The 14,633-nt window shown below is 42.1% G+C and overlaps 1 protein-coding gene across 4 annotated transcripts in view; it reads left to right on the forward strand.

The window, feature by feature from the left end:
• The window catches only part of PDE8A (phosphodiesterase 8A), a 478,153-nt gene that overhangs the window by 376,709 nt on the left and 86,811 nt on the right, over positions 1-14,633 (forward strand). For all 4 annotated transcript variants that reach the window (XM_073618600.1, XM_073618598.1, XM_073618599.1 and 1 more), the window contains one exon: positions 1,239-1,296. In XM_073618600.1, the coding sequence (XP_073474701.1) occupies positions 1,239-1,296 (58 nt within the window). The remainder of the gene's footprint in view (positions 1-1,238; positions 1,297-14,633) is intronic.

Raw genomic sequence — 14,633 nt, forward strand, 5'->3', positions numbered from 1 at the left:
GAAAATATTGTTTTGGTAAACATTTGCACAAATATTGGGGGCCTTAAAAATCAGTAGCACCTTCTTTTTACTCTACTGGTCATGTGCTTTCACAAAATATATGATTTGGGGGGTATTTTACAAACTCTGAAAGATGTAAGAGAAAAATAAAAAAGCAATGCAAAAATGATCTGGCCACCTGAGTTTAAAAGTGAAGCGCAGGGCATGGCAGTGAAAGGGTTAAAAACCTTTACAGCTCTTCATTTTAAAGTTGACCATAAACAACGGCCCTAGAATTATTCTTCCCATGCTGGTGTGCATGGTGATACCTGATATGTGTTCATCAATTAGTATTTATGTACCCCCCCTGCGTCCTAGGTGTGCCTTTTTACATTTTTTTACTTTTACCTTTTTACTTATATGTAGGTGGGTAAGGGGGCCTTTAAATTGTCTTTATTTTCTAAATCACTACTAGATTTTTATAATTTTTTAAAACTAACTACTTCTTTTAGTTAATGTTATCACTGCTACAATGGGGCTTACAAGCCCCCTATCTGTTAGCATTGAGTTAGTTACAGGTAGACCCCTAATGCCTCCCCTGCACTATGCCCAAGCAGATTGGGGACAGAGAGTTGCTGAACTGCTTCTTACCCAGCCACCACCGTGTGGGATTTGACAACTGCGAGTCCAAAATGTATGTAGATGAAGGTACACTTTCTTTAGTTAGGACCCATTCACACTACTTTGTCCTGTGTTGTTAAAGTGAATGGGTAGGAACACACCTGAACACATGACAATGTGGTGCAGGTTGCATTTTTTTTTCGCAACACAACACAGAGCACACTGTGCATTGTGTTGCACTACAGCTCAGGTGGCACCCCAACTCACTTGAAGGCGTGTTGGGGTGCCACCTAAAATGAGGGGACTACCGCGCACCAAAGGGCATAAAGTGCATTACCACGTTTAGGGCATGTAACCACATGTGGTGTGCTGTTAATTGGCCTTTCTGCTTGAAAGGCTAACTGATTTTCCCAGCTCAGGTTCTTTTAAAGGTTATGCTACCATGTTACAGTTTGTTACATTCATAACTCATTTTACATTCATAACTCACATCGTACTCTAAATGTTGACCACAAAATTTATTGAAAAAGGCTTCAATTTTTAGTAGACAGTTATACTATTTTTGCATATTTTCTTTGTGTTAAATAATGCTCACTTGTTAACATATGTTTTTCTCTTTTTATGTCCTGCTATTGAAGACAAAGTGATCGAGACGAAACGTCAATAATGCCTCTAATATCTGCTGGGTTTACCAGGGTAAGTGCAATATTTGCTTTTTATTAACCACTTTAATACTGGCACTTTCACCCCCTTCCTGCCCAGACCAATTTTTAACTTTCAGTGCTGTGGCAATTTGAATAGAAATTGCACGGTCATGCAGCACTGTACCCAAATTACATTTTTATAATTTTTCTGATACAGATAGACCTTTCCTTTGGTGGTATTTAACCACTGGATTTTTTATCTTTTGCTAAACAAGTGTAAAAAGACAAACCATTTAAAAAAAATTAAAATAAAATAATAATTCTTAGTTTCTGTTATAAAACTTTGCAAATAAGTACTTTTTTCTTCTTCACTGATGTGCACTGATGAAGCTGCACCGATGGGCACTAATGAGGTTGCCCCGATGGGCATTGATGAGGAGGCACTGACGAGGCTGCACCGATAAGCACAGATAGGCAACACTAATGGGCACTAATAAGTTGCACTGATATATTTATATATTTATCTATCTATCTATCTATCTATCTATCTATCTATCTATCTATCTATCTATCTATCTATCTATCTATCTATCTATCTATCTATCTCAATCACATTCACAATCATATATATAAATCATATCCATCTATGTAAATTTTTTTTTCTTGTCTTAGTCTTTTTCATGATTGATTTGTATTAAATAAACTTTGTTAATTTTTTTAAACAATAGTACAATATGCCTGAAAAGTAATTTTTTTCCAATTCCTATATATACTTATTTTAGGACCTGGCATAGTATATCATTAATTGTGTTGTCCACAGTGTCACCTTGTGGTGACAGCATTTATAAATCTATAAGATTTAAGCTGCACTGATAGGCGCCACTGATGGGCACTGATAAACTGCACTGAGGAGAAGAGGGGCGGGAGGAGAAGGAGCAGGAGGAGAAGGAGCAGATCAGCTCTCTCCTCTCCCATTCATGTGAAGAAGGAGGGAGGAGGGACTGTCAGTGCAGGCTCTGGGCTGTATGAGAGAGACGCTCTCAGCTCAGAGTCCTGCTGAGGAGGCACTGATAGGCACACTGATAAGCTGCACTAATGGGGCTGCATTGATAATCAGGGCACTGATGATAAATGCTCTGATTATCAGTGTAAACAATGAACTCACTGTGCCCTGTCAGATTTGGCAGTTATCGTCACTCCTTTCCTCAGACAGAGACAGGACAAAGGACACATCGGTCTCAGAGCGCGCCTGATGCGCACTCCAGGGAGGACGCCATAGACATCCTGCCAGAACTGGCAAGCCGGGCTGTAGCCATCTTTTGGTTATAGCACAAGCAGGAACCAGTTAAAGTGAATGTAAACCCTAATAATGAACTTCTCTTATTTGCTTCCTTTTGGGCTGTTAAATATACCATTGAAAGCATGTTGTTATATTTATTTATTAAGTGCAAAAAATCACCTAGTGATCATGTCAGAAATTCAGAGCTATGTCTTATGTCTTCTATGTCAGAAACCATGAAATCAGACCGAGACAGAAGTACAGTTAAATCACACTTGTTTATTAATAACAGAAAATAGAACAAACGTAGTCAAAACATAGCCAGAGTTAAGGAACCAGAATGGATAGTCAGAGAAGCCAAACGTCCGGGAGCCAGAGATGAGCGTAGTAAAACAGCAAGCAGGATCTGGAGCCAGAAGGGATGTCAGCCAAGCAAGTCTTTAACAGGAATGCAGGCGATAGTCTCTGTGATGTTGACCAAGGCGAAAGCAGAGATCCTCTAGGCTGGGCGGCTTAAGTAGGCAGGACAAATGAGCAGGATATCATCAACAGCTGAGTAACTGTGGAGAGATAGGAGCTGGCAATTAGCTGACAGCTGAGCGGCCAGCTCAGAGAAGGAAGGGCTGATCCCAGCCCTGACATTCGGGACACTTCCTGTGGTATTGTTTTCTCAAAGAGTCTAATTAGGCCCCCTAGTTCTTATCTTGGACCATGAAACAATTAGTTTCTATATTGTAGAACAGCCTTTCTCAGCCAGGATTCCATGGGACCCTAGATTTTCTCGAGAGGTTGCTAGGGGTTTTTGAGTGATGAGCCTCTGAGATAAGTTATCAGTGACACCAATGATCTTTTAGACCATCTATAGGGAAGGTATTCTTCCCACTGACCGTAAATGTAAGAGCCATTTCCCACTGAGTTCCAAAGTAATGGTGCCCTTTTCCCAATGACCACCAATGTAAGGTGATCTTTTTCCCACTGACCAAAAAAAGCAAGGAGGTCTTTTTTATCGAACACCAATATAAGGGAGCACTTTTTCACTAACTACCATGTGAGGAAACACTACAATTATCACCATCTGCATTTCTTTTTCAGGCCATTATTATTTGTTTTGTTTGATTATTTTTACTAAAAATTATTTTATCAAAATATATTGTTATAAATAGTAGCTCTGGGTGTCAAGTACTTTTGTACATTATGCATGACAACAGCAGGAATATACTGATTCCTGCTGCTGTGTTAGACACCTGTGAGTGGCTAGCTGCAGCTGGCCAGTTCTAACACTTCAATGAAAGGTTGTAGGCGGCCACAGCTATTCGTGGCTGTTCGCTCAGTGTGCATCCAGCAGTGATCACCACAGATACTCGCTGGCTGTGTGAACAGCCACAAATAGCTGTGGCCACTGACAACCTATCCTTGAAGTGTATATGCTGAAGCTAGTCACTCACAGATGTCAAACAGAGCTACATGAATCAATAGATTCCTGCCGCTACCACTTGCACCATGGCAAAATGCCTGTGCAACTGTAGCCACATTTCATATTCCTTTATTTATTCTTATATCTCAACTAAATGTTCATGCCAATGTACCCTGAGCTAAAGATAAAGTCATTTTTATCAGAGTTCCCTGAGACCCAAAGTTCTTTCAAGGGTTCCTCCACATTACAAAGGGTGGCAAAAGCTGTTGTAGAGAATAGGAGGGTTTAAAGAAGAGCTCCAGTCTCCCCCCCAAAAAAATTAAAAAGTCAGCAGCCTGGATCAGCCAAGGATCCAGTGTTGTCCTCGTCCAAGATGATTCTTCAATCGGCTTTGGGTCCAGCCGCCGGCATCTTGACTAAGGGAACCCAGCAGTGAAGCCTTGTAGCTTCACAGCTGGTTTCCCACTCCGCTGCTCTTTGTGAATGGTCCTGCAGTCTTCAGGAACCTGTGATGCATCCCAGAAGGCTGCAGGGGAGAGGGGGGCTAACTTCCACTCAGATCATTGCGCCAATCTGACTGGAAGTGGGAGCGGATACTTGTCAAAACCATGTAACCTGCCCCCCCCCCCAAAAAAAAAGCGCCAAATGTGGCAGAGGAGGGGGCAGGATGTAAATAAGTGGAACGTACTAAAATTCCGCTTTTAGTAGTTTAGTAGACACAATCTGTGCGGTGACACCACTCCACGAAAATCCTGTGTATTGTTAGCCCGCAACAAGGCTTAGGAACTAGGTGCATGTTTAGTAGATACATATGTGGTTTTCTGTCCATGCAAGGTCTTTAAATGGACAAACCATGGGGAAATGTGCATTACTGCAGAGATGCACTGCATAAAACATCAGAGCATTGGTACTGGATATACAGGCATACCCCACTTTTAAGTACACAATGGGGTTTATTTACTAAAGCTGGAAAGTGCAAAATCAGGCTCACTTCTGCATAGAAACCAATGAGCTTCCAGGTTTTATTACCAAAGCTTAATTGAACAAGCTGGGGTTAGAAGCTCATTGGTTTCTATGCAGAAGTGAGCCTGATTTTGCATATTCCAGCTTTAGTAAATAAACCCCATTGCGTACTTAAAAGTGGGGTATTCCTGTACATGTGATAAGAATGGCTGGTATTAGGTAAATTACGCATTGACCAAACTGTTGTATATTTACAAGTATGCTGCTTTCAGTGTTTGAAGACCGAGCTGAACAAAATTCAGGTGTCATGCTTAGTTTCTACTGTTTTCATTTGTTCCATCTGTTGTGCAGGAGGCAGAGCATGCTGAAACAGATGTGTTTGCATAGGCCTGAGTTTTATGTGTTACATTTCACAAGATCAGCCGCATCCATATTGTGTGCATGTTGAGTTCACTTGTGAAATCTGAAGATGACATGACAGTTGTAGAGCTCATTTTTCCTGGAATATGGAGAGAACATTTTCAAAAGAAGAATATTCTCAAGCTGTTTCAGATTGGTCTATACTTTGATCTATGTCCACCTTGGCAAAAAATAAAAACTTTGCAGTGAGTGATCCACTGTAAAATAATCTCTGTATATTTTCAGCATTTTTACTATACTTCAATATTCATATGACCATGCAGTTAGGTGTAAACAGAAGTTGCTCTTTACTTGAACAATGGTCAGATTTTGGAGCTTTCTGACAAATGAGGAGCAGATGGTCAGCAGCCAGCACTAATACCAGCAGGCCTTTCATTTGGACTTCGCTAATGGTCGCATAAGGCACCAGCGGTGGTCATTAGCATGAATGGCAAGCTAGTCACTAACTTTGGTCTACCACCAGCTACCATCATCTGCACTTATGAAAAATTCAAATGTTGCTTCCTTGCATCCAAGGCAGCGAGGGGTGTTGTGTATACAAAGAGCCCCAAAATGTAATCTCTTGCTGATATGATGCCAAGTCTATAACCTTCCTAAGGATCAAAATGTATTTAAAGCCCAACTTTGGGCAAAACTACTTTAGTTGTAAATTTAATGTGAAAGGGTTAGAACAGGAAGTGCGTAAAAAATAAAAACAATTTTTCTAGTTAAGTAGGTGAGGGGTTTGAACTTCTCTCGGGTTTTTATTTCTGTCTTTGTCCTTATTTGAGTGGTTTTCCTTTGCACGCTATGAGGTTGATTTACTAAAGCCAAATAGATTGTTCTCTTTCCAAAGAAATTCTCCCCAGAGCTTAGTGAATAAAGTGAGGCTCTGCTGACTCTCATCATCCAATCATGTCCAAGCAAAAATGCTTTTCTTTGTTCAGAATTTATTTTATTTTATTTTCTGCTGGTGATCCTGCTAGTAACACACTTCATGTCCTAAAATGACAACGATAGGAACAGGAAGTATTTGGATTACAGATTACCACTCCTCATCGCCATAACATACAAGTTAGGTGTTCTTAAGTCTACAGAGAGAACTGATAATACTGCTAACTGAATACAATGCAGCAGAGGCAGAGTGCACAGGAAAGCTCAATGGATTTTTAGCAGGATTAAGAGGTAATTTTTAAATGTATCGAGCCATTATAACAAAACACTTTAAATGGTATATACTAACTCTCTAAAACATGCACTAGTCACCCCATACTTAAAAAATCCCACCAGTCTTAACAATCTATGACCCATTTCCTTGCTCCCCTTTACCTTCAAAATTCATGAACGTCTGGTCTACAACCGACTGATCTACCACCTCACTAAAAATAACCTTCTTGATCCCCTTCAATCTGGATTTCACCAGCAACACTCCACAGAAACTGCTCTCCTAAAACTCTCAAACGATTTACTAACAGCTAAAGTCAATGGTCACTATTCTGTACTCCTGACCACCCCCTCCTGCTCAAAAACTCCACTCCTGCGGTCTCTATGACTGTACTCTTCGTTGGTTCTTATCCTACCTATCCCATCGCACTTTCAGGGTGACTAACAATTCTACCTCTTCCGTCGGAGTCCTCCAAGGTTCTGTTCTTGCATCTCTACTATTCATGATCTACACCTCCTCTTTAGGTCAGCTGATAGCCTACCATGACTTTCAAAACCATTTCTACGCTGATGACACCCAAATCTATCTCTCTACTCCTCAGCTTATTCCGTCTCCACACACATCACATAACTTCCTCAAACTCAGTCTATCCAACATATTTCCTCCCTCATGTGCCCCTTCCCCTGACTTCTCTGTCAAGATAGATGGCACAACCATCAACCTGTCCCTGCATGCCAGGGTGCTAGGTGTAATCCTGGGCTCTAAACGCTCCTTTTGGTCCCATGTCCAATCACTGTCCAAATCTTGGGCACCTGACACCTTGCTGAAAGTGATGAGACACTATATTGGAATGTATCTGGCATACTTCCTTTGATTGGACCCTGTGAGTGAACTGCTTTTGGGTGCTTGGAGGACATTTTATACACATGTGTAATCTTTTGCCTCCCCTCTCCTTTCAGTGGGATTGAACAATCCTTGGTTTACTGAATTTGATTTGATGTTTTGTTACCTGCACTGGCCTGCTCCCATGTCCACCCCCGGGGAGGGATCTTGCCCTGGTTCCACTTTTCACTTCTGCGTGGGTCCCTGCCATTCTAGCAGTGGATGAACTATTAAACTAAACATGTAGAGGATCATTAAATGGCTGGAGTTTGTGTTCCCTTGTATTGTACCCCACCCCGGAATCAGGGTATTAGATCTATACCTGTATAGTTGCCAAGGGAAATGCTCTCCGTTATGGTAGAGGCTGTTCATTTAATAATGAATTTGTGATTTTTAACTGGATTTGTGTAATAAAATTTATATTTTGTAATAAATGTGCCTATGGGGTGCCGGGAAAATCCATGTATGTTTTTTTTTTCAATTCGATTTCTAGTGATAGGACGTGTTATCTCCTGTCCTTCTGGGTTTTTGGTGCTAGCCCAAGGTCTGGACACTGTCCAAATCTTGCCACCTCAACCTCTGTGGCATCTCCAAAATGTACAGGTTCTTAACCAATGATACCACAAAGCTTCTAAGTCACTCCCTGGTTAACTCTCGCCTCGACTACTGCAACTCCCTCATTGGATTACCTTTCAGTCCATCATGAATACTTGCCACACTCCTCCACCTTATCACCCGCTCAGTGTCCTCCACCCCTCTCTGCCAATCCCTCCACTGGCTTCTACTCACCCAGCGAATAAAATTCAGTATACTAACAACAACTTACAAGGCCATCCACAACTTGGCCCCCAGCTACATCACTAACCTAGTCTCAAAAAAACAACCAAATCATTCTCCTTATTCCTCCCAAGACCTCCTGCTCTCTAGCTCCCTTGTCACCTCCTCCCATGCTCACCTCGAGGAGTTCTGCAGAGCCTATCCCATCCTCTGGAACTTCCTACCCCAATCTGTCTAACTATCTCCTACTCCTTTTAGGTGATCCCTAAAATCCCTTTCCCTTTAAAAAAGCCTATCCTGCCTTCACCTAACAACTGTACTTTAAAATTTCTCCATCAGCTCATCCCCCACATTTATTACCTTTTGTATCACCTGACCCTCCCTATTAGATTGTAAGCTCTAACAAACAGGACCTTCCGATTCCTTTTGTATTGAATTACAATGTATTGTAACTGCACTGTCTGCCCTCATGCTGTAAAGCGCTGAGCAAACTGTTGGTACTATATAAATCCTGTATAATAATGATAATAATATTTAATAAACCAAAAGGGAACAAATAGCAAAAGTACATTGTTAGGTTTAGGCTGTATTCACACGGACATGACTGCTTTAATGAGGCATTTGTTTTTGCACCTGCATCCACCCTGAGCTGTGTGTAGGCAGACTATGGAAGTGGATGAAAATGCAACATTTGATGTGCGTGACGAAGCAGGTTCACAACCCCAAATACTGTCTTTTTGGCATGCAGCTGTGCTCGTGCAACCACTGTGTTCACTTCCATAGACTGCCTACACACAGCTAACACTTTCTCACTTTGATCAGCGCTCTGATCCTTTAAGTAGCATTTATTAGTGACAAGGTGAAGAAGAATGCATCTGTGTCCCAGTCTTACTAAGGTTTTGTATTGCCAAACAGTTGCTGTTCTAATTACAGTTTGAATAAGTTGTAATTGCTGGGTTCTGGTCTTTTGTCAACCTTAATTACTGTGTACTAAATAAAACCTAAGGGTATTAGTCCACACCTAGGAATTTTACAGATAGAGAATACAGTGAGAGTCAGGAGCGCTAGTATGTATTATTCAGGAGAATAGTGAAATTGCATAGAGGGATTTTTGTAATATTTTGCTAATGGTGAGCTTACACTTTAAATATAGCTAAAACATGCAATGTCTGGTATACATGAATGTGTTTGTGATTGGCTTATTAGCCCACTGATTGACCCATGTTGGCTAAAAAAATGGATTTACAAAATAGAGTGGTACATGTTTAACCCAATTTACTAACCAGCCCATAATGTTTCCCTGCACAGCTCTGTCAGACTAGTTAGGGTCGGTTCACACTGGGGCGACTTGGGATCCGACTTGTACGCCCTCAAGTCGCCCCAAGTCGCTTTGCATTTAGATTATCATGGTAGGCAATGGGAGCGTCTTAATTGACACTACTGAAGTCGCTCCGACTTCAGAAAAGGTTCCTGTACTACTTCTATCCGACTTGTAGGCGACTTGTACCCATTCAACTCAATGTAAGTCGCCTGCAAGTCGGATCTCTCAAGCGACTTTGCAGAGAAAACCCCTCCCTCCCCCCTCCCTCCCAGAGAGGTGATTGGCCACAGGCGAAGTCGCCTGTCATGGAGGCGACTTCAAGTCGCCTCGTAATTTGCCGAAGTCGCGCTGAAGTCGCGCTAAAGTCGCGCTGAAGCCGCGTTGAAGTCGCGGTACAAAGTCGCGCTAAAGTCGTGTTGCCCATGTGTGAACCGACCCTAAGTGTCTCATTTATGTAGCACAACATTCAATTTTTCTAAACATGTCTGAGTGATTCATGCCCTCCACACCAATAAACCTTTAGGTTTTATACAACAGCTCAATAGATTGTTTTAAAAAAGAGCTGGATGAATTCCTAACTGCACAATAGTTACATAGTGTTACATAGTAGGTGAGATTGAAAAAAGACACATGTCCATCAAGTCCAACCTATGTGTGATTATATGTCAGTATTACATTGTATATCCCTGTATGTTGCGGTTGTTCAGGTGCTTATCTAATAGTTTCTTGAAACTATCGATGCTCCCCGCTGAGACCACTGCCTGTGGAAGGGAATGCCACATCCTTGCTGCTCTTACAGTAAAGAACCGTCTACTTAGTTTAAGGTTAGACCTCTTTTCTTCCAATTTTAATGAGTGGCCACGAGTCTTATTAAACTCCCTTTTGCGAAAAAGTTTTATCCCTATTGTGGGGTCACCAGTACAGTATTTGTAAATTGAAATCATATCCCTTTTCAAGCATCTCTTCTCCAGAGAGAATAAGTTCAGTGCTCGCAACCTTTCCTCATAACTAATATCCTCCAGACCCTTTATTAGCTTTGTTGCCCTTCTTTGTACTCGCTCCATTTCCAGTATATCCTTCCTGAGGACTGGTGCCCAGAACTGGACAGCATACTTTAGGTACGGCTGGACCAGAGTCTTGTGAATTTTCACAAGCAGGAGAATTTTCGTTTTATCTCTGGAATTAATCCTCTTTTTAATGCGTGCCAATATTCTGTTTGCTTCGTTAGCAGCAGCTTGGCATTGCATGTCATTGCTGAGCCTATCATCTACTAGGACACCAGATCCTTTCCCATCCTAGATTCCCCCAGATTGCAAGTGTGGGAACACAAGTGATTGGTGATCCAGGGAATATCCAATTGCCCTTCAGATCAGGAGAGATTTTGTTTCCCACGCTGGAGTAAATTGGATCATACTTGATTGTTTGTTTTTTACCTTCCTCTGGATCAAATGTGGGTATAGGATTGCGTGTATGGAGGTTTTCTATTTGTTTCTTTTTTTTCTATTGGTTGAACTAGATGGACTTTTGTTTGTTTTCAATCTATGTAAGCTGTTCCATGGCCCCGTCCATGCATTGTTAACCTGCCCAAACCGCTAAATATTGGCTATCCTACAGGCACCTAGCTTAGTGTAGGACTTCATCACAGAAACCTCTGTAGCTAATAGCTGAAAACAAAAAGTGGAATCAAATGTTATGTTTTGACTGCAAGGTATTTTATGTCACACTTAGCATTTGTAAATGCATATTACGGCTATGTTTGTAGTTAAGTGCTGTGGTCTCCCTCTTGCCAGGCCACAGCTTTCTATATGCTCCAACAGCTAGAGTCTAGCTCAGGGATCTCCAAACTACGGCCCTCCCGCTGTTGCGGAGCGACACGTCCCATGAGGCATTGTAAAACTCTGACATTCAAAGACATGACTAGGCATGATGGGAATTGTAGTTCCTAAACAACTGGAGGACCATAGTTTGGAGACCCCTGGGACTCTAGCTCATTTTTTCTCATCCACCGGGCCATGGTCCGTGGCCTCCCTCCTGCCAGGCCACAGCTTACTGTCTGCTCCAACAGCTAGAGTCTAGCTAACTGCAGGAAGCCACAGGACAGAGGACGTGAAAGGCTTTCTTATAGGTGTATCAAGAGGGGATCTGCTTAACAAATTTGCTGTACATTTATTTGCACTATATTTGTAAAGTGAAAGGGTGTGCTGATTTGATTATAGTAAAGTCTGTGCATGCATCACTGATTAATGAATGAACAAGTTTTTTGAGGGTAGCAGGTGGGTACTGGGATGAGACCAGGCAGGACATACATGTTCATGTAGGGGTTCAGGAAGAATTTAGGGTGCCTGGAAATCAAGGGTGCTGTACCAGGGATTAATACATTTTATATAGGTTCAGGTATTGCCAGCAACAGAATATAAAAAGGTGCAGAGTGGCCCTGGGGAGAAAGGATTTTGATCACTGCACAAGATTCCAAACACGTTGCACAGACCTCATTCCAAACACTCGCTGCGGCGCCTCATATGTGCTGAGACCAAGTGTTCTGGTCACATATGGTGCCTGTGATAGTACAGCAAGCACAGAGGGTTGCCATCCCATTCATCCCAGGGTTCAGGTGGAAAGCTGAGCCCATCTCCACTGCACCTTCATTTTTACTGCCTCTCCTCACTCTCCCTCTACTGTACTTTCGCATCTGACAGGAACACTGCAGATTGGAAAGCTATACATCAAATTTTAAACTGAAGCTTAAACATAAACATATTCTTAAAGGGCGTTGAGATGTAAAGCAAGCCACATTGTAGAAAAAGATGAATAGATAACCAAAACCAACTCATAATATCCCAATCCGAGTACAGTAACATTTACAAAAAATATTTTTAGTTTGGTTTGGTGGTATGTTCAACCTTTTTTCAATGTAGTCAGGTCTTTCTGCAAAAACCTCCCAATAGATTTAATAGTGGAATATGTTTAAAATTCTTTTTCTGCTTTATATCTCAAAGCCATTTTATGGTAATGCTTAAAGTGATATTAAAGGTTCAGTTTTTATTTTCTAAAATAATAAATATGTTATACTTACCTGCTCTGCGCAATGGTTTTGCATAGAGCAGACCCAATCCTCCTCTTCTAGGGTTTCCCATCAGCACTCCTAGCACCTCTGTCTCCTTCAAATACTACTCCAGCAAGCTGTTTGCTAGGGGCGGTACTTGTGTGGGCTCAATCTATGGGCACACATACTGAGGCTTGGCCACACCCTGTCACACTCTCATCACTAGATTTGATTGACAGCAGCGAGATCCAATGGCTCCCACTGCTCTCACTGAGTCTAGAGCAGCGCTCTTACCAGGATCAGTCTCTGGTAAGTATTTAGGGCGGCTGCTGCACCTACATTTTTTATATTAATTTTTTTTTAACCTTAATGCAGATGCATTAAAGTGGTTGTAAACTTCAGACATGAAATATGAACAAAGCATATCCCTCTATAATGTGTACTTGTCTCAACTAAGAACACCAAGCGTCATTTTTGTCTGATGCTTCATTCCTCTGCTATCAGCATTAATCACTTCTGACAGGTTTTCCTGACACAAGAGAAAAAAGGTGACAGGGGAGGGACCTCCTGCAGATTGACCGCTTAAGCTCTGTTGCCGTGTGCTGTGTGAAAAGGGGAGGGGGGGGGTCTTATCCCTCCAATCAACAATCAGAGCTCTCCTCACTGATCTCTGCAGTGTAGCTTCACCTCTCCACCCTTTTTTTTTCTGAACTCTCAGACAAGCTTTAAAAATGCAATACTTTGAACAAATGTAGAGAAGACTGCAGATAAACAGATATGACTTGTGTAGGAGGATTTGTTTCATCTCTGTATTACCTAAGGCTGGTCACTTCAGTGGGTATATGTGAGGATTTACAACCACTTTAAGGTAAAAAAACCTTTAGCCCTTACAACCAGTTTTAGGGTTTAGGGGATCTGTGAACTTTACAGTTACTTTACGTTATCTTCAATCCATCACGTTTAGGTCCAGAAAAAAACAGAAAAGGATTTAGTCCTTATTTTTTTTTCAGACCTGGATGGACTCGGACAAAAGTCCATTTACATCCACCTGCCCATAGACCTGCTTCCGGTTAGGCTTGCTTGAAAAACTGTCCCTGTGAAAGGGACCTAAAGCAGGACTCAAGGCAAAAAGAATTCTGATAATTTGCTGTGTAAAAAAAAAATTTACTCACATGAGATTTATGCCACTTTTAGGATGTCTGTTCTTTCTTGATGTAGCACCCTCCTAGCATAGGATCTTAGGTGAACTTAGTTTTGCTCCTTCTGTAATCAAGGGAGCAGTAATTGTTTGGCCTGATCTGTTCAGGGTTTTAAAGGCTGGGAGTTTGATTGCTTCCCCCTGCCTCTGGAAGACATTTTTAGAGCATAGGGCGGGAGATCCAAAACATCCAGCCTAAATATTTATTAGGTTCCAGCCAATCCCTGAAGAGGAGTATCCAGAAGAGGGCTGGAATGGTGATAAATAGCATGAGACACTGGAGAACAGGGTTCTTTCACCCCAGGAGGGTTCCGGAGTTGGAGGGGCTGCTGCCCTCAGGCAGTGCATGGACTGTTTACCTTCTCTAGAAACATCAGTGGTGTCAGGGCTGAGGGTCTGGATTGACTTTGCTAGATTGCAGAACCTCATCACAGGGGATCTGGTCTGGAGAGATGCCGTCTCACTCACTGGACCATGTGCAGAGGAAGCTGGAGGGTGGCAGCTGTCCTGGGGACTTGTGAGTAAAGACCCTAAACTGATCTCTGTGACTGTTTAGTGTTCTGGAAGCTGCGCTGGGTACCGGCAGTTGTGCATTAGCACAGGTTAACCAGATGACAAAAGACTTGCCCGTGGTCTTCTGGTGTGAGGCCTTAAGGGTCATACACACAGGCCGAATATCGGGCAGCATTCGGCCTGTGTGTACGGTGGCTGGCCTGACAGAAGCCGTCTGTTCGTCCAGGTTCTATCGAAGGGGCATAACCGAAAAAGATCAGTAAGTATTTGGGGGGCTGGGGGTTGCTTACAATAGAAGGTTTTTTACCTTAGGGTAAAAAAAACCTTCAGCCTTTACAACCACTTTAATCCTTTTGGTCTAGCACTCTTTGAGATTGATTGACTAAAGGCAAATAGGCTGTTCTCTTTGAAAGGGAAGTTGCACCTTGCAAGGAA

Source organism: Aquarana catesbeiana, linkage group LG03, assembly GCF_042186555.1.
Source record: "Aquarana catesbeiana isolate 2022-GZ linkage group LG03, ASM4218655v1, whole genome shotgun sequence".
In the NCBI taxonomy this organism is placed as follows: Eukaryota; Metazoa; Chordata; class Amphibia; order Anura; family Ranidae; genus Aquarana; species Aquarana catesbeiana.